The 20,657-nt window shown below is 37.1% G+C and overlaps 2 protein-coding genes across 5 annotated transcripts in view; both read right to left on the bottom strand.

Annotated features, from left to right (window-relative positions):
- Positions 1 to 10,243, bottom strand: part of GRL (transcription activator) — a 40,829-nt gene extending 30,586 nt beyond the window's left edge. The window contains exons 1-6 of one of the 3 annotated variants that reach the window (XM_077388333.1): positions 9,935 to 10,243; positions 2,872 to 3,296; positions 2,705 to 2,779; positions 1,440 to 1,520; positions 1,179 to 1,259; positions 943 to 1,025 (exon numbers count right to left, since the gene is read on the bottom strand). In XM_077388333.1, the coding sequence (XP_077244448.1) occupies positions 943 to 1,025; positions 1,179 to 1,259; positions 1,440 to 1,520; positions 2,705 to 2,779; positions 2,872 to 3,276 (725 nt within the window). In that variant the 5' untranslated portion in view covers positions 3,277 to 3,296; positions 9,935 to 10,243. Of the gene's footprint in view, positions 1 to 118; positions 251 to 942; positions 1,026 to 1,178; positions 1,260 to 1,439; positions 1,521 to 2,704; positions 2,780 to 2,871; positions 3,297 to 9,934 lie in introns of those variants that run through there. The other 2 variants (XM_077388334.1, XM_077388335.1) reach the window with 2 other exon arrangements.
- A 3,427-nt stretch (positions 10,244 to 13,670) lies between these two features.
- LOC143884657 (phosphoglycerate kinase, cytosolic) lies at positions 13,671 to 18,651 on the bottom strand. Of its 2 annotated transcripts, none has more exons than XM_077388336.1 (7): positions 18,561 to 18,651; positions 18,223 to 18,427; positions 15,797 to 15,874; positions 15,440 to 15,700; positions 14,928 to 15,245; positions 14,195 to 14,353; positions 13,671 to 14,106 (listed from the first exon to the last, which is right to left on the bottom strand). In XM_077388336.1, exons 2-7 carry the CDS (start codon positions 18,415 to 18,417, stop codon positions 13,897 to 13,899), a joined length of 1,221 nt encoding a protein of 406 aa, XP_077244451.1. In that variant the 5' UTR covers positions 18,418 to 18,427; positions 18,561 to 18,651; the 3' UTR covers positions 13,671 to 13,896. The 2 variants fall into 2 exon arrangements, with proteins under 2 accessions (XP_077244451.1, XP_077244452.1); XM_077388337.1 differs by having other exon boundaries at positions 18,223 to 18,454.
- Positions 18,652 to 20,657: the final 2,006 nt, after the last annotated feature.

Below are 20,657 nucleotides of genomic sequence, written 5' to 3' on the forward strand. Positions count from 1 at the left end.
CAATGGGCTCACGTTGAGTCATTTATTTTCTTCATGACCTTGAGAGATATTTTAACTATTGACTTATTTATTAATTTATGGTGAATTCATGGAGAATACATTTTATGGTTTTACTCACAATTTAATTTGATGATGGACTATAGTGGCACTGCATACAGGTCTTGATTTTGTTGGATAGCCTTGAATGCCCATGGGGTTGAGTCATGGGTGTGCGGCGTTGTTGCATATGCTCGACCTAGATCCGGTTTCAGGGCTTGACAAATCTGCATCAAAATTAGAGACATAAATGCCCCAAGTCCAAGCCACGCCCTACTAGTAATCACTAATCGTGTTTCTCTCAATCAAACACAATGATCGAGCCCTTTAAATTTGAGGGGGGGGGAAGGGGGGCAGCTTGGAAGTATCCGAAATCACTTTCTCATCCACAACCAACCAATTAGGACTTTCATGCTTAACAAGATGTCTTACAAAAAACAACTTAAACATTTAACCAACAACTAAACTAAAAATATGCATCATAGTGACAACAGCATGCAATGTTTGACCTAAATCATGGTCTTTAGCAGCCATTGTTGATGTCAGAATGATGACATCATGTTTTCCATTCACACCAAGGCTCTCTTTCAACTCCATTCACTTGGGTTTTCTTCAAAGACGGTGTTTGAGTGAGATGCTGTCTGCATTCTACATCAACAATTATCACGTTTTCTCTATGCTGATAAATATGGGTGATCTTTGTCGGTCCAAAGAGTGTGGGATGAAATGAAAATATTAAATTTAGTCTGCACCACACAATATGTATCAGAATAAAAAATTCAAATATCAGCTAATATAATGATAGAAGTAACAGCAAAGTTGAATAGAGTATTTTAAATTCAAGTTAAGTTGCATTGCAAGTGGGCCAGTAAAGAAAGATTTTATGAACAAAATATGGTGTCCTACCGATGATAAAACTCACAGTCTCTGCCATTCCTAGACAGGAGATGCAAGAGATTATACATTTGCAGCATCATTTTCCTCGGTATCTGCCATGAGTTCATCATGTTTCCTCATGTCAGCACATAAAATGGTGAAATAAGACAGGATATATCTACTATAATTGATTAGAAGGGAATCATTTGAGAGTTTCTTAGCCAAATAATATCAATCAAAGAGAACACAAAGGAAGGTGGACTTGCCTTTTCTGAGAAAAGGTTTACACGGACGAAAGAACAAAAGAGATCCATAAATGCATGTAAGATCAGTGAATTTTGGTGGGGCTGCAAAACAGAACACCATCTCTTCAGACATGATAATAAACATCCAAGCATTATATTCCTATTTGTCAGATAAATATCTAGCATGTTGTTAGTTGTTATACAAAATTAATTGCATGTAGGTCTACATAAAACTAACATATTTTGCATGGTAAAAGCATAATAAAATATCTGATATCTCACCAGCAAGGTAATCACCGTACTGCTCAAATCCAAAATAAGCCGCAAAGCTTGCTCCCGGAATGCCATTAAGTCAAGAAGCAGCTAATTAAAACCAAACGATCTTAGCAGTAATTGACCAAGAAGTAAAAAAAGCGTACTCTGTGCTCAGAAGCATTAGTTATTCTCACATCATAAATACAGACAAATATGCACCAATAATGGGTCTATGACGCATGACCAAACCAACATACATTACACAACCAAAGGAAGTATAGATATACTTCTCCAAATACCCTTTCATTCACTTACAACAAATGTTAAATGGAGGGAGAACAAGAAAAATTAGCATATCTTCTGTAAGGGAATACAGGGCAAAACGACTGAAGGGCAATCTAAGAAAAGTAGCAATCAGGATGCATATCTCAACTCTCTGACATATAATCTTCTATTGTTATATTATGAATGATCACAATATCAACCACCCATTTTTTCATGAACCTCAAAATCTCACGAGACTGCTAAACTCCAAGAATGTGAAAAGACCTCTTCGAAAAACAATAAATAAAGAACAAAAGACCTACGCTGACCCATGGTTTTAAATTTCCACCAAAACTGACATGAAATGACAGAAATGTTTCCATTTCCATTCCCACCAAATGTTTTTGAATTTAAGTGAATAAATACAGTCAACTGCTTGGTGATATTCTGTTTCCATGCTCGGTAGCATGCTCACACCACAAAAAAGTCAAATCTGGATATGGAACCTTGAATTGTGGAGTATGAATAAAACTTGCATGTTCAACAAAACAAAGGCCATTTGTAAATATCACGATAAAAGACAGCAGCATATAAAGGTCAAACCAGGGTCAATATATTAGTTAGTCGACTTGGAACTCGGATAAAATTTATAAATTGTCCAACTCAGCTACTTTATTATAAAATAATTAAGTTTACACAACAAATTGAATTTAAAAAACAGATAGATTTCTAAGTTGGGTCAAACTTTTTGTAACATTGGCTCTCAGATCACAATAAGTATGCTCACGGTATAGAAGCACAAAATAAATTCAAAAAACTGTTGGCAGCTGAAGAAGATAAATAATAACAATGACCTCAAAAACTCACATCGAGCTTACCGTTCAAAAGAAGAAAAAAAAACCCACATCGATCTTCGGAATGTACGAGTGGGTATAAAAACCACAGGTACCACCCACATTAACAGCACAAGTATGCACAACACATTTTTCATAAAAGTGAGCAATCAAATCAAAATAGAAACAACATACCATGACCCATGGTTCTAAGCTTTGTAAATAGCCTTCTGCATTTTCATGCAAAGCATCTAGTGCAAGCTTATCAACCTGTAAGAAACTTCCATCAGAGCAGCAATAACAATTTCTTCATTTAACAAATAAGAAACTATCACCAGGCACTAGAACAAAGATTATCTTACTCGTTCAAGTTGCAATTTGCTAGGGTGCTCTGGAAATTTCTTTGTGACCAAAACACAGATTCGAGGATAGTTGGGAATCACACCTGCTTTCCAGAATGCATCTGAAAATACACATGAAACCGAATCTGGAAAGTCCAATATTTGACTCAATCTGTACATTTTAGTCAATAACCCCTCCGCAACTGCAGCAAGTTGAACCACCGATTCCATGTGAAGAGCCTTCTGTAAGCTTCCTGAGTTTGGTAGTGCTTCTGAACCAACAGGCTTCCAGGTCATGGGTATTGATGGAGAAGATGATTCAGGGTTAAGGTAATCAGACCATCTAGATATGCTATCCCAGTCCTTTGATTTTATAGAGCTAGGCGATGTGTCTTGATTAGAAAAATGCTGCCTTGACTTTGCCATGTGTTAGGGCTATGAAGTCTCTGTATGAACCAAAATAAAGACAGGAAATCAGATATCTTCTACTTTAAGATAATAATTGAAAAAAAAAGAAAAAAAAAGAAGGAGAAATGGCAATAGACCAGTTCAGAGGTTTTTCGCATGTGGCGTCATTTTTTATGCATTGAAAGGTAATTTTGCAATATTGATGAAGAATGGCCAGCTTCTCTGAATACTGCTCAAGTATTATTTAGAAACAGCAGTAGAAGGAGCTGATTGGATGCACAATAAACATTTTAATTATGATAATCTTATATCTATTGCACAAACCCAAAATATGATATAAAAATTCTAAAAAAAAAACCAAAATATAATATATTGAGAGAGTCTGATCTTTTCTTACAATATTTTATCCCACTGCAAACATGCACAAACTGTCTCGTAGTATGTTTATCAGCATCATTGTTATTTCTTATTTCAATTTCACACATTCATCTATCTGCTTGAAGGATCTACAATACACTCAGTCTCTGTTTGGTTGCAAGTATTTACCTCATAGATTAGTGGTGTGAGTCCTCAACTGGGAGGGGATGAGCATTGAGTTTACCTGGAATTTCCCTCGTAGAATAGTGATGAGTAGTTTTTGGTTGTCAACCTCGTAGAGTAGTGGTAGAGGGTGCATTACAAATATATATATATAGAGAGAAGGAAGAGAGAGAAAGAGAGAAAAAGAATCATTCCCAAGAAATCCAAATAAAATTCCTCCTCTTTGTAGTTTTTGGCTTGGATTTCATAGGGACGGGACAAGCAAGACACATCAGCGGACATGCAATGATTGACCAGGAGACATCCCTAGTAGTCTCCAGGGATTTAAATGCTATATTGGCAACCAAACAAGGAGTTTTGCTGGCATTTGAATGCCAAGCAAACACCTAAGCCATCCGAGCTTTTGTGCAACAAAGCATACCATTAGAGATTCGACTAGGAAATATATCTCATCACCAATCCCCAAGTGTAGGCATTCTCTATCTCTACTTCATTTACTCTTACTTTTTCAGTGTTGCACCATATAGGCACACACCTGATGCCTCCATGCCCAGACTGTAATAAAGACGCCTTCCCTCGTTGCTATCGTTGGACGCATTGGAAAGGGCTTTCCAAGGTAGCTTGGTTGGCTACAGCCGGCCGATAGGCGAGGCTGTCCCTCCCTAATCACAATCAAGATTTTAAATTTCAACCGAAATTTTGGGTTTCAGTGGAGAACGAAACCGAAATCGTGTAAACTTGAAACGTTACAAAATTTCGACCGAAATTTCGAAATTTCGTTTTTCCTGAAATTTCGGTTCGAAACTTAATGAAAATCCCAATAAATATGGAATTTTAACGTTATTTAATATCCTCCCGAAATTTCAGCCAAAATTTTAGGAAGAGATAAAATACAACTTTATTGGTTTCATTTGATTTCGTCCGAAATTTCAAAATTCCGGCTGAAATTTCGGTTTCGGGGAGGACCGAAACGCATTCCGAAACCGAAATTTAAAACCTTGGTCACAATCACACTCAGTGATCGATCTGTCATTAGGGATTGAGGACTGCTCCCAGAGGATGAAAGGGTAGGGCTTCGGGCATGCATATCATCTATTAAGCATACCGGCTAAAAATTCATGAATTTTTAGCCCCTTCTCACCACTTGGAGATGCTAGTTTCCTATATTATTGTTTCGTGATTTTTAGCCACTTCACCCTCATCTCCACTTGCAGACACCGATTTATCATGAAAAAAATCATGGTAGCCAAGCATCCCCTTAGTGTACGGTCTTCGGTGAGAAAGGGTTGTGGTTTGCAAGTTCGCACTTTGCGGGGTAATCACGGTGTTATCCGTGTATTTTGTTTTTCTCATAGTGGAAGATCTTCTCGCCCGTGGATGTAGGCATCATGACCGAACAATGTAAAATCTAGATGTGCATCTTGTGGCTTGTGTTTATTTTTACTTTTCCATTTATTTGTGCACGATAGGATTGGATTTGCATGGAGGATTTCCCAACAAGTGGTATCAGAGCTGTGGTTGGAGCGGTCATTGAGGACAACGGACTGATCGTGGGTGTTGGGATTGGATCGCAGTTACAATGAATGACGGAGGATAGAAAGAGTGTTCGAGAGATTCTCATTTGAGGTGGAGCTACACATCGAGGGTGATCTGAGATGGTGGTAAAGTCGAGTTCTACCAAGTTCAACATCCCCAAGTTTGACACAGTTTCACCCTATGGAAGATGAGGGTGAAAGACATCCTTATTCAACAGGGCCTGGCTAAGGCGTTGAAAGGAAAGGATAGGAATCTGGAGAAGATGATGTATGCCGAGTGCGAAAACATCAACTCAAAGTCGGTCAGCACAATTCGGCTATGTCTGTCAGACAACGTTATGTTTAATGTTATGGAAGAAGAGGCTCTTAAATTATGGGATAAGTTTGAAAAGCTTTACATGTAGAAAAGCTTGGCCAAACAATTGTATCTGAAGCGCTAGTTGTACGGGCTAAAGATGTGAAAAGGCGGAGATCTTCTAAAACATATGATTGTGTTCAATGGGCTTGTGGAACAACTCCACGAGGTTGAAGAATAAATGAAGGAATGGATGCTATTTTTAATTTACTATTAGTTCCATCTTCTTATTTAAATTTATCTAATTTTATAGTACTTTATTTTTGTCTTGTGTCTTGTGTCTTCTCTCATGGTATGAGACACCTCTGTTTATACATGTGTCTTAGAGTTTGGAAAATGTTATTTTGTATCTACGTTTCCTGTGTCCGTGTTCGTAACCTTGTCAGTGTCTATATCTATCTGGATATTATAGCTTAGCAATTGAATTTCAAAATATTTCCAAATCGTAATCATTTGATGAAGCAGGAAACAAAGAGAAGTAGGTTGAAGTAATGATGAAGAGATATTGCCGTATATAAGAGTGATGTATTGAAAATTGTTCCCAAATAAGAAAAATCAGAATGCAATTAGCCACAAATGAATCTTCAAAGGTAAGTACAACTGTACAAGTTTGATGGAACAATCAAGTGCTCCATGATAAGACTAGTGGCTAAGGGTTTCAATAGGGTACATGAATCAAAATATGACGAAACATTGTCTAGTGGTGAAAGCTGGCATTGTGAGATGCATTCAAGATAGAGAACGAATATAGAACAAATAAGTGTAAAGAACGTGTTTTCACAAGCAAAGTTTCCAGTTTCGGTTTTGCTATGAGTTTTAGTGATGAAAATGAGAACATACCGGCTTCGGAGGGAAATTTCATTAGAAATCTTATAAAATTACAGAAATGTATGGAAACATATGCAAATAATGGACATTTAAGATAAAAGAAAGTGCTAGAATAAGCACAAGTGCACACACAAAAACCATCACATAAGCAAAAAACACTCATAATGGTTTGACAACATCGAACACCCTGTGAAATGCGTTGTTGCGCACGTCTGATAATTTAGTACATAGCACATTTTACATATAATTCATATAAATATTTATACATAATACATATAGCACATTCATGAGCAATTCATATGTATAATTATGCAATACATATTGGTATAGTATATAACTAATACAGTTACGGTTTTGGTTTTACTATGCTTCGGTTTCAATCTGTATTTCAGTGGGAATGAAAACAAAAATATATCGGTCGTTTCATGTCAATTTCGATGGAAATTTAAAAATATTTTCACATGGGAGGCTAAAGGAACTGTTAATGGAGAAATCTCCTAGGTTTCAAATTGTTGATGATAGAAGCTATGTATGTAGATTAAAGATAAGGGACGCCAAAGTTGTGTGGCTAACAATGCCATAATTGCTAGAAGTGATAATGTTGAAGTTGAAGTGATCAAATCGTGATTGAAGCAAGACTTTGAAATGAAAAACTTGGGTCCAGTCAACTATATATTGGGTATAAAAGTGACAAAACTGCCTCAATGAATGATTATAGAACAACAAGTACATGATACTGGTCTTTTGGAAAAATTTAAGAAGCTACCAACACTGTAGTTATACTTGATAAAAGACTTAGCAGAGAGGAGGGTCAAGTTGAGCAACATTGTTGGAGCATTATACTACTTGGTGTTCACATGTCCTGATGTCATATGCAGTAATTTTTTCATGGAAAATACCTTCATGATCCAAGAGACGAGCACTCACAAGCATCCAAGCAAAATATTTGATATGTGATTGATCTTTCTAGCTCAAAGGCACATTCTGTTTGATTTTTTATTTTTTATTATTATTATTTTTAATGGAAAAAGGGTATTCTGGTTAATAACTTGATATTATGCCAACTTAGATGTTAATTGGGTAGGCAATGCTAAAAAGAGATGGTTTGTTGCTGGTTATTGTCTCTATTAACAATGGTTGTCAGATCAAATCATATCCCATATATCAATTAAAAAAAAAGAATTGTTGCTAGATAAAGTGCAAAGTTGAGTATAGATCAATAGGTTCAACTTATTGTGAACTTATTTACATCTCTAATCACTCATCTATATACTTACATAAAGCTGGGAAAATTACAGAACTGCCACTACTAAAGAGATACACCATAGCATAAGCATGTACGGAAAATGACAGAACTGCTACTACTAAAGAGATACACCGTAGCATAAGTATGTAAGAATCATTACTTAAATTTGTTTGACTTATTAGTTATTTCCATAACTCTCCCTCTAGTTGAAGTATGTCTCTGAACATGTACAGCTTTTAAAATAAATGCCAATGATGCTCACTCGTGAGGCCTTTAGTAAATATACCTGCTACCTGATCTTAGCTTGGAAAGAAATAGGATCTATCTCATCACTTCCCACTCTTTCTTTGGAAAACAGAATTTATTCTCTGTGTTCCATTCTAGCATGAAGTACTGGATTTTGTGATAAATTGATTGCACTTTGATTGTCACAATATAGTTTTGAGTCTCCCTTTCAAAGCATTCTTATGCCTTGAAGCAATTGCATTAACCAAATCGCCTTTTAAATAGCTGAAACAGTGGTTCTATGCTCTGTGCTGCACTAGATCTTGTAAATGTGTGTTGTTTCATAATATTCCATTAAATCAAACAATCATTCACTACAAGACAGTTCGCATTAACTGATCTCCTAGTGTCGGAATCACTTGCCACTAGCATCTGAAAGGCAGCTAATATGACTTCTTTCTTCTGACCAAGACTTTATACAAACAGTGTCAAAGTTCCCTCTAGATACCACATAATTCTTTTGCAGTTTATAAATCTTCTTGCCTTGGATTGTGTAGAAACTGACACACTTGATTCACAACATAAGTCAAGTGATGTCTGGTCGTGTAAAGGTCAAATATTGAAGTGCAACTGTGCAACAACCATACTTCTATACATATGAGGATCTACATCTTTTCACCACCTCTACCACTAGCTTTTTATGATAGATTGCCAGTGTAGCAATAGGCTCGCAATTAAAATTTTGAAAACTGCTCAGAAGATCCACAGCGTACTTTTTCGAGTACACAATAATTTCAAGGTTTCTAGAACCAAAGAGTTCCAAGGTTTCCCCTAACTTCTTTTCTTTCTTCTGAAAATTTTGGTGAATCAAATGAGCCATATGACACATTCAATAGTGATAATGGAGAAAGGGACTAAACTACGATGTAACCGGTGTCCTATTGGGACCCGGGTAGAACTCACCCTTAAAAGCTAGCCTTTAAGGGGAGCCTTTAAGGGGAGGGGGTGCCCAAGTCCACATAAGCCCATCCACATCCATTCAATCTTCTGATCTGGAATTTTCCTTTCACGTGGAACCCCCAACAAGCGTCCAATGGTGAAATTGCTACGTATCACCATCAAAGGCAAAACGTCAGTAAGATGAATGTGAAAAATGTGGCCCTATATCAGAAACTATGATTTAAGAATAGACCACACGTTAAAATATTGAAGAGAACTTAATCAGTCTCTGCCAATAAAGGTTAAATTTGTGATAAAATGAATATGCCCAAGATCTTCTCTTCAAGAATGGAATGCCGATGTGTGACTAAAACCCTGCAGCAGAAACAAACAACATTCTGAATTCACTAGCAAGCTTTCAATTGCAGCGAACTAGGCGCAATGTGTGCATAAGTATTTCTATTATCTTATAAGTTCCAACTCCAATACAGAAATATAGTCAATTTTTCCCCTTTCAGCTACATATTACCATAACCAGCCATTAAAGCATGTCAAATGTGACATCAGCTTCAAAGAAATCTATAAAACAGTAAAATCACAGATTACAAATCTCTCTTAGATGTTTGACCTCACTACGTCCAAAAAAATAGCAGAAACTCCGATTCTCCTTATTTTTCGGCTTCAGTTTATACATCGATCTTCTTCTTCCATGCGAATACGAGAAATTTACAGAAATGCTTCGTGAAAACCTAATTATTTCATTGTCTGTTAGATGTTTAACCTCACTGTCCAAAAAAATGGCAGAAACTCGGATTCTCCTTATTTTGTGGCTTGAGTTAATGCATTGATCTTCTTGCATACGAATTCGAGAAATTTACAGAAATGTTTGTTGAAAACCTAAGCATTTCTTCATGGATAGGAAGAAAAATCACATACATTTTCTGAAAAAATTGAACGGAACGAGAGATAGAAAAACAAAAAGAGAGATAAAAAAAGAGAGCAGAGTACCTGATTCGTTGAAATTTGCAAAAGAAACTAGTTCGACGCCATGGAAGCTAAAAATCTGCAGATCTGAAGCAGAGAATGAGAATCCCAGAATCTGAAAGTGAAATCAGTTCAAACAGAGAGGAGATCGAGGGTTTGAAATTGCATAACATGAAGAAAAGCATAGAGAGAGAGTAGGTTTTTTTCTCAAGAAGCTGATTTTTGTGACTAGGTTTTTCTAAAGAAGCTCATTTTTTTCTTACTTAAGACAGAGATTTCCTTTTTGTTTCCTTTGTTTTTCTTCCCGTTGCTGTAAACTTGTAATCTGTAAGACGAGAGATGTTGACTGTAGGTAGTGCTTTTTTAATGTCAGGAAATACCAAAATGCGCCCCCGTGCGTGATACGCATCCTTTCATTTCACATGGGTTTTTACAAATGAAGTCTTCCACTTTGCTTTATTTGCAAAAATAGTCTTCTTGTTTGATAATTTGCAAAGAGGCATCGCATTTACCTGAATTTTGCCATCATATTGTGATTTGTGACCAAAATACACGGTGGATTGTTTTAGACTCGTGAAGAAGACCAAAATGTCCTTGTATGTAACCATACCCTTGATGATAAGTTTTGAATCAAGGGTTGGCAATATCATTGCTATGCTATGTATGGATGTTTAAAAAAAAAAGAGCCCAAAAAATAAAAGATGAGGTGCAAAATTGTGATCCCCATCTTATACAATGGGCTGGGGTGAGGATTGTGGGACCTCCCCCGTGAAAACAATAGGCAAACTGGTGGACCTCACCTAATGCATGTGTCTGAGTTGAGTTGGTAGGACACTAGGACACAACCTATCAAAACATATTACTGAGCATCTGATACGTGCCAAATACGGATTCTCAAAAAAACGGCTGGAAACCTTTTCCAAATAAATCTCCTAAGTTTTAGGCTTTTAAATATTTTATTTGAGTCATTTAGAGCTATGTTTTGTTTTTGATTGGTGGTTGTTATCACTTTTTCTAATTTTTCTCTTTGTTAGTTATCTTTTGGGTCATGCTATTACGTGGGTTGTAGCCTTTCTAAGGACATGTTTATAATTAATAAGGAGAAGAGAATTTAAAGTAAAATAGACACTATGTTTGTAGAAGAGTTATGGTTCCTCTCGATTTGAACCGTTAAGAAGTCCCAGTTGTCTCGAACCAATCATCCTCTTTCCTATTCTTCCTTTTTATATTATTTATCTGTATTACGGCCGATTAGGCACGTAACAGCATCGCAGGTATTTTGTTCTGTTTGCTAGGAAATTTTCATCTTTTTTTTTAACATATAAGGACAGTTTAGTCATTTTATAAGTAAAAAACAATCCAATACGGCTGTTATGGTCACAAAATTGATGGCACGGCCTGAATTGCAAAATTTACTAAAATGTAATGACTTTATTTATAAATTGTTAAACTAGAAGCCTGTTTTTTTGCAAATAAAGCAAAGTAGAAGACTTCTTTATTACAAAAACCTCTTTTTCTACTTAGACATCAGTGGTAGGCCCCCACCTACGTATTTGTAACGTTCGGAAGAAAAATTGACACGTTCGTGACAGGTTTGTTACGCAAAATGCTTATTTTAGAACATGATGTCTCTTTGCTTTCATTTCTGTCTATGGACATACTTCGCTTAGACATTACACCAAGATCGTTTGAGGACATTTTAAAATATCATTACAGAGTGTATGTGGGGTTGTTGAGATGAAAAAAGCTTTTCGTCAACTATCCCATCAGATAGGGTAGACTGTAATTTCAATATGAGAAAGACTATCCAGATAGTCAATCTGTCGATCAACGGTCACATGCAATTTTGGGTCCCATATGAGGAATGTATGTGAGATCAAGACCGTTGATCTTGTAGAAGATTGTGAGATGACCCACATGGTCTTGGGCTCTTCCCAAACGGACATCCCATGTGTAAGATAATGAACTACACCAAAAAATCAATGGTTTATGTTTTCTTTGTGGACCCAGAAGAAAGATTGTCCATAAGGGTCTAGGGTCACCCAGTTAGAGTGTTCTCTCAATGGCATTGGGCTGGACATACTGTATTGTTTAGATCAAGGGACATAAAGGAACCAAAGGTGGGGCCCAATAAGTATCTTTTACTCCACTCAAAAAAAGCCAGTCTAGGCTTCAATAGAAACACGAAATAAATGAAGAAAATTAAACAAGCATAGAGGAGAACACAAGAATTTTATGTGATTGTGTAGCGGTGCTATGGGTGAAAATGGTCGACGAGCTTTCATCGTACTGAAAAAATAAGTTGCACCAAAGATCTACAAAGAAGTCGTAATATATTCATGGTTTTAAATTTCGACCGAAATCGATCAAAACCGAAATGGTCATTTATTTCGGCCGAAATTACGGAATTTCGGTCGAAATTTCGGTTTTTCCGAAATTTGACCCAAAAAATCTGTTTTTTTAATATTAATTTAATATTTCACATAAATTTCTGTAGCTAAAATTTAATATTGAATAAAATATTGGCTTCGGGTTTTGTACCAGATTTCAACCGAAATTTCAGGGTCCGAAACCGGTACCGAAACCGAAATTTTAAACCTTGAATATAATTACCCCAACCCTAATCTTAGTACAAAAGTTTTACTCAGACATGGAAACTATGCAAATTTCATCAAAAATAACCTTATTCTTTGCATTGGGTTGTTGCCCTCCATATTGCAATCGTAAGGGGGCTAGGAGTATACATGTGATAGAATTTGAGACCTAACTATAACATCAAGGGAGCAACGTAACAAACTCCTTCCTTTTTTATGACTTTAAAGGTAATCAAGTATTTCTTTCTCATTTGGAGCATGATATAAGTGAGGCCTACTTAGTTGCAGCATTCCAAGAGGGTAAGAAAGTGGGGTCCAATTAATTTTACTATCCAATCTTAATCAAAGGATGATGAAGATTGTATAGTTCTATATCAATTACATTGTTAGAGATGAGGGCTGGCCATCTTTGTCCTCCTATCAATATTTACTTGGATGATGAATGCTTCATTAGGGCAGGACCTCTTTGTAGTGCAGTGAGATAGAGGGGTCTCACCTTCAAATGATTGACAGCCCCTGCTTATGAACTCCTATAGCCCAAAAATCACACCAATCTCTCAATCCTAACTTTCAAGTATAATTTTTGTTTTTGAATGTGAATTGTTGCCTCTATGTAGGTTTTAACTGTCAATGTTCAACAATGAAAGGTAATTGATTAGGAAAAACATATTTTCAACATTTTCTCCATAAGTCTTTCAAACAGGCACATAATCACACGTCAATCGTTGCTAATTGATCACGATAGGGCGGGGATGAAGGTAGATAAACATGGGAGCTCAAGGGAGGGAAGAAAAAGATTCAGGTTTTCTCACTTCTTACAAAAGTAGGATTGTTGATGTGTTTTATAAACACAAAACAGGGTTTCCTAATCTCAATTGGATTTTGATTAGGGAGGAACACCTAATCACACTCAGATTGAGATTATCCAGTGACAAATTTAACCTAAAATCTCTAACGTTTAGGAATATCAATTGAAAAAAAATATTCCAAGGAATATTTGTGGGCCAGTTGTAGAGATGGCCGGATTTGACATTCTTCATAGGGTGGGAGTGGGCCTACAAATATTCCATGGAATAATTATTCATGGTGACCAAACATGCCCTCGAGTGAATTTTATTATTATAAGTTTTGAGAGACTGCAGTTGTGATATGAGAACTTCCAGATGTATAGACAACCATAAATAGGCATCACTACTTAATTATTCAATACAAGGAGAGTCCATTCCCAAGCTATTCATCTCTCATGCTTGGGAGAGTCCAACTTATTAGACACACACCCACAACCTCAAACATCGACTCTCAAATGCTCATACAGCATTTCCCTTCTCTAACAAAACACAGGCAAAAATAATACCAAGGGAACCAAACTAAAACAAGGAACCAAAACTTGCCTTAGAGAGAGGCAGGTATGGCATCGTCAAGGGCGAGGACTCCGGGGAGCGTCTTGCCTTCCAACAGCTCTAAGCTAGCGCCTCCCCCTGTGGAGATGTGGCTCATTTTTTCAGCAAGCCCTGCTTTCTCAACCGCCGCAACAGAATCACCACCTCCTATGATTGTCGTCACTCCCTTTCCACTGAGGTCTGCTAACTTCTTCGCAATTGCCTGTGTTATTGGAGAATGTTAGTGTCACTATCATTGCCTACCTATCACAATTTATAGGGGTCTATATGGTTGAGTTTCCATCATATACCTCTGTTCCAGATGCAAACTTCTCAAACTCAAACACGCCCATGGGTCCGTTCCAAATGACGGTTTTGGTACTGTCCAAAGATTCGTTGAATGTTTTCACTGAGTCGGGTCCGATGTCGAGTCCCATCCAACCATCTGGGATACTAGATGCTGGTACAATCTGAAAAAAAAAAAAAAAAGACGGTAATTTGTCATTGTAACTAACAAACTCTGAATGGTAAAAATTGTTGACTACATTGTTGCATCTCCACCTATTGCTAGTAATCCCAATCTACAAGTAGTCAATCCCCATTTAGGCTATTATATGAATCTACTCGCCATCGTTCATATTTATTCCTATTTAGTTAACTAGTTTATCACGCAATGCCGTCAATTGTGCAATATGCACCAAGGGCATCTCATTTAATTCTGATGGATCTTAGTCAAACTCCATGAAACTGGTATTATTTGCTATCTAAATGTACTATTTGAATCAACGGAGTATAGTTCGGTGAACTACATTCAACAAAAAAAAAAAAAAAACTTGCAAGGATTTGATGTGGTACAGCTTAAGCTTCAGAGTGCTCTAGAAAAGAAAGAGAAACTAGAGAATCAAATTAGCCAACCATAATTATAATTAATAGACTTAGAAAATTTTGTTTTCCTTCCACGTCTCTAAATTTAAAATCTATACATACTCCACACTAACTAGTTTGAAAATTTGGTTTAAAACATCGAAGAGTAAAGGAACAAACCTTGCTGTTTGCATCAGCAGCAAACTTGTCAGCAATAACAACATCTGTGGGCAACAAAAGAGATACGCCCTTGGCCTTGGCTTTCTCAAGAAGTGTTGTTGCAAGATCAAGCTGGTCTTCCTCCACAAGAGATGACCCAACTGGGTGTCCTTGTGCCTTGTAAAACGTGAAGATCATTGCTCCACCCAAAAGAAGGATATCAACCTTCTCCAACAGTGACTCTATCACACCGATCTTGGATGATACCTTTGAGCCACCTACAATGGCAGCAAATGGCCTTTTAGGATTTGCCACAGCTCCGACAAGATAATCGAGTTCCTGAAACAAGACAACATACTTGGTATGGGATCAAAAGTTGAAAAGGAAGCACTACACATTACTAACCAACAGTAGCATATTACCAAATTTCAATCAAATGTGCTAAAGATCCATGCACATAATGCAAAATTTCAAACACCATTCTTACAAAAGAATTAACTCAAATAATAAGAAACCACTGAGAACCACCATACCTTCTGCATAAGAAAGCCAGCAACAGCAGGCTTCAAAAACTTGGTAACTCCCTCTGTTGAAGCATGCGCTCTGTGAGCTGTACCAAATGCATCATTCACATAGAGGTCTGCAAGTGAAGCAAGCTTCTTGGCAAATTCTGGATCATTCTTCTCCTCCTCCTTGTAAAACCTCACATTTTCAAGGAGCAAAACACCTCCCTCCGGTAATGAAGCAACCATTTTCTCAACACTCTCACCGATACAGTCGTCAGCCATCTCAACCTATTTGATGATTGCATAGAGAAAAAATAGAAAGTGAATGTCATTTAACTTGCAATGTCCAAAACTGGAAATTTGAGCTCTAAATAAACAACATACCTTGATCCCAAGGAGCTCAGATAGCCTAGGTACAAGGGGCTTCAAGCTGTACTTTGGGGTGACACCCTTTGGGCGTCCCTGGCAATCCAAAAAAGAAAGAACTCAATTTCAAAAGTTTGAGCTAAATGTGAAAGAAAAACTACATCATCAAGATGAGTTCAAAAGATTGCAAAAGGAGAATAAAAAGGGAAGAAAAAAAAGAGGAGAAGTACTAATGGCAATGAGGGAAAAATCTGGTTTTGAGAGCAGCATACACATTCATAGTGAAGTAAACCCTCCCCAACAGTTGAGCAATTATTCATATGATAATTAAATACACGGCCAAAAGAATTGAAAACTAAACAGCTCAAAACCAGTGCTTTTAGTGGTGTAACTCATGAAACACAAGCATTAACTTTAGAGAAAAATTGAAAGCAAGGCAAAAACCAACATAATATATGCACATAACAGTAAAAGGCTAAAGTAGCAATCACTGTAATCCAAAGAAATCATATGCCGCAAATACTCAAATGTTGTTAAAATGTAAGGACGTTGTCACGCCAAACTCCATATTTTATTGACATTTAAATGCAAGAAAATGGTTCAGCTACCACTTCAAGTTAGCAGTCGTAGTGACAGAAGAAATTGCTGCACAAATTCACACTCAAAATCATATCTGCTTGCAAAAGAAATCATGGCGCTGATTTGGAGGATGCACACATAAGCACATATTGAACAATATACCAACTTACACCTGCTCGAAGACATGGGCAATAAGCTATACACCAAAACTCCGTAATAAACCATCTCTACATCTATGCACATACTCATCATGCTACACAGTCCAATGGATGGATCATTGGTCGCTTCTTGCATACATGATAGCCCAAAAAGCATCACAATCAAGTGATTCCTACCATCTCATCAACAGACCCTTTTTTTTTAATATTTGCACATTACCTCGCTCATCATCCAAAACCAAATAAATGGTCATATGGCTGAGCACACCCGACATGTGATACTTTCAGACTATGATCAATCCAAGAACATCAACAGACCCTTTTTTTTTAATATTTGCACATTACCTCGCTCATCATCCAAAACCAAATAAATGGTCATATGGCTGAGCACACCCGACATGTGATACTTTCAGACTATGATCAATCCAAGAAGTGGCCTATCAATTGGCATGCACATATTTTTTTTGAATGGCAGCATGCACATTTGTTAGGTGGTAGAGATAGTCAGATAGTTCATATATAAAGTTTCAGTGTAGAATTTACATATAAAGATCATTCCTTTTACTTCTCCATGATTCGACTTATTTTTTCTTAAAACAATGATAAAATTTATATTTTCCTCTCTAGTATCTACTAGGAAAAGTTTACATTTTACCTTTTTTTGTTAACGTTGTACATCAGTTACTGGAAGAACTCATTCCTGAATAATGACCGGGAGAAGGTTCATCTCTACCCCTGTACATGCAGTAACACACAGTGGAGGATCCCGACTGTCTGCTGGAGGGGCCTACCATGGGTGTGCTAATATACAAAATCACATTGGAGATATGATCTCAAGCATTAGGTTTATGACCTTCACATGGGCAGTTAGTAGCAAAAACAGCTAACTCTCCAATTCAACTGGTGAAAGTCGACATGTCGAGGGGTCGCAGGTTTGTGTATTTTTGATTTTTTGTACCATGGTCCATCCAGAGTAGGACTCCCCATGATAGACGGATGACGGCCTAGATACCCTGCCTATAAAACAACATCTACGTTGACGATGAGCGGTGAAACCATCTGGGTTTCATCACAAAGGACCAGAAACGACCTGATTAATGAAATAGGGGTTTCCTATCTTCTCCATAGAAGATTTGGTTATGAACTTACAATGACAACAGCAATAACATTTCCTAACAAATTAATGACATCATATGTTCATCAAAAGATGTAAACATAATACAATAATGAATCTAGTACTGTAGAAATAAATAAAGTCCAAGCCAAATATTGTATAGCCTAAAAAAATAAAGAGCAATTCACAAACTGAAAAATCCCAAAATTTTTAAAAATAAATATGCCGATCTCTCTATGTCTGTGACTGAAAATCCAACACATAATACCACCACATGCCCATAAAAAAGAACAAAATTCCCTCACCATATATGCCTCAAAATTACAAACAGGAGAAATAAAATTTGAAATTTACCACGCACAAACAAAAAACGAAAATGAAACTTGATGAAAAATAACGAAAAAAAAGGAAACAAAAAATCTACACTATAAACTGGAAAATTCCATCCAATGTCCTGACAAATCAATACAACAGTCCTTCAAGTATCAAGAAAAGACAAAAAGAAAAACCTAATTAGGCAAAATCAAAAAGCAACAAAAATCCAAAATTTTGTGAAGTTAATAATAAAAGGAAAGAGATCTAGGTTTTCTCACCAGATGGCTAGAAAGGATTACTTTCGAGCCATATCCGATCAGATATTTAATAGTCGGTATGGCAGCTCTAACCCTAGTATCATCTGTAATATTCAGATTCTCATCCAAAGGTACGTTCAAATCTACTCTAACGAAAACCTTCTTTCCCTTCAAATCTGCCTCTTTCAGATCTCCAACGCTTTTCTTCGTCGCCATTAATGATCAGCTAGAGAATGAAAAAAAAAAAAAGGACCTGTAAATTAGAAGCAGAATCAGAATGTGATCTGAGATGAAAAACTGATTAAGATATGTAGATGAAGAAAAAAATAGAAAGGATTGAAGATCGATAGAATTTTTACGGTAGATAAAGAAAATGAGATGGGCGGACAAAACTGGTAAGAGTTAAGAAAAATGATGAGGATGGTAGGAGGTTATATACTTATATGAACGTGCGAGGGGTGCGAATTATCCAATAGGGGTGCGAATTATTTATAGTAATCTTATGCTACCAAATCAGGTCGATGCCCACAGATTTCATCTGATTAGCAGTGGGACCCACTGCTGAGACCTCATTGATCGCATGATCTAATCGGGGAAATGTTAATTTAATCAATTTTTACGGTTCAACAACGGGACATGAGTGTGACCGTTGATCCTAAGACCATTATGAGATGACTCGCATCAAACCAACGGATCCAATATGTCCACGTGGCTCATAAAGGACCTGTTTATTTTTGCATTTTTTTAAAAGGAAGTGATGCATTCGGAATCATAGGCCTCTCTGGCTCCATCAATGGTGGGCCCAATGAGTGCTAGACCATTGATTATTACCATTGTGGTCAAGTAAAAGTGCCACGTGTCAAGTGCAGATTGATGCCGTACTATCTAAAATAGAAGTGGGTCCCACCTTTGATAGATCAGAACCATCCATTTGATAGGCCTTGGTTTGGATCATTCAATAAGTGTGATTTTTTTGCTATGTCATTTGAATGGGAGGGCCTACCAGATGAACGGCATTGATCACACGCGAATATTGCAACTGGTGGCTCAGATTAGCCTCTTCTCTTTTAGTATTATGTCAAAAGGTTATTACAATACAGCTCCTATTAAAAAAGAAAAGACAGGTTCGGTCTGTGCAATAATTAAAACATAGTTGTGCTGATATCATTTACAAAATGATATATAATATTCTCCGCTTTTCATTCCTTTTATATATACTTGGGGCGAATATATCACTTCCCAAATCAGGTATCCGCCCACTGATTTCATCTCAGCGCCAGTGGGACCCACTTCTGACAACGGAGTCGATGTTAATTAATCAATTTTTGGGTTCCACAACTGGGGATGAGTGTGTAATCAAGACCGTTGATCTTATAGACATCATGAGATGAGAGGACTCACATCAAATCGACGGATCCTATCATGTTCACGTGGCACCTATGGCCCCCGTCTCTTTTTGAATTTTTTTAACATAGAAATGCACAACAAGTAAAGCAGCAAGGATTGTCTGATTGGTTTTAATTAACATATAATAAGCCTCTATCAAGAATCTAAGGTGGGTCCAATCAGTCAAAGACCCATTAGATTACTAAAAAGCACCACGTGTCGGGTGCAGATTGATGCCAGATTATCTAAATAAGTAGTGGATCCCACCTCCGATTGATCATAACCATCCATTTGATAGGTCTTGCTTTAGATTATTCAATAAGTGTGATTTTTTGTTGTCATTTTCATGGTAGGGTCTACCAGAAAACCAGTTCTCTAACCTTTTTATTTTATTTTAAGGAAAGTGATATATTCGCCTCTTTTTGACTTGGGACAGCCCCCTCTAGTGTGTTTATGACTATTCTTGATGCTCGTTAGATGGCAGAGTTCAGTTTAGTGATGGGTCTATCATGTTTCCAACTCAGTGCATCGAATCAAATTGATTAGATGGAAGAGGGGGAGAAAGATTACCGACACAAGATGGATCATCCTAAGGCCATGAGGTGATCCCAAAGGCTCCAGAATCAACGGCTCAACATGAGCTCGTGAAGGATGATGTGGACTGGTGCATCCCTCGGCTGCACCAAGCGAGCACCTTGTGACCTCACTAACGTGTCACATCTATTCCGGGATAGTGGGTCCCACCATTGATTGTTGATCTGATTCTGAACTCTCTACTTAATCACCCTCCCTGTTAACGTTTAACTTCTTTTGTGGGCAGATTTCCTAATAGCCAATCACATTCCAATTGCCATTACAAAAGTAATTAGTATTTCTAACATTAAAAGGTATTTTCGGCTAGTAATTACTCCAAAAAAGACTACCAATTCTGCCACAAAACCACTCCTCATGCATTTTGTTTATGAGATGGTCACATATTCAACAACAAAAATACATTTAACTGGGGAAATGCTACACAATTAGATGGCTGTCCAGATCAACTAGAGGGGGGGGGGGGGGCACAATGTACT

This window comes from Tasmannia lanceolata, unplaced genomic scaffold (assembly GCF_043159265.1).
Source record: "Tasmannia lanceolata isolate RefF3 unplaced genomic scaffold, GAP_Taslan_0.1 ptg000008l, whole genome shotgun sequence".
Lineage (NCBI taxonomy): Eukaryota > Viridiplantae > Streptophyta > Magnoliopsida > Canellales > Winteraceae > Tasmannia > Tasmannia lanceolata.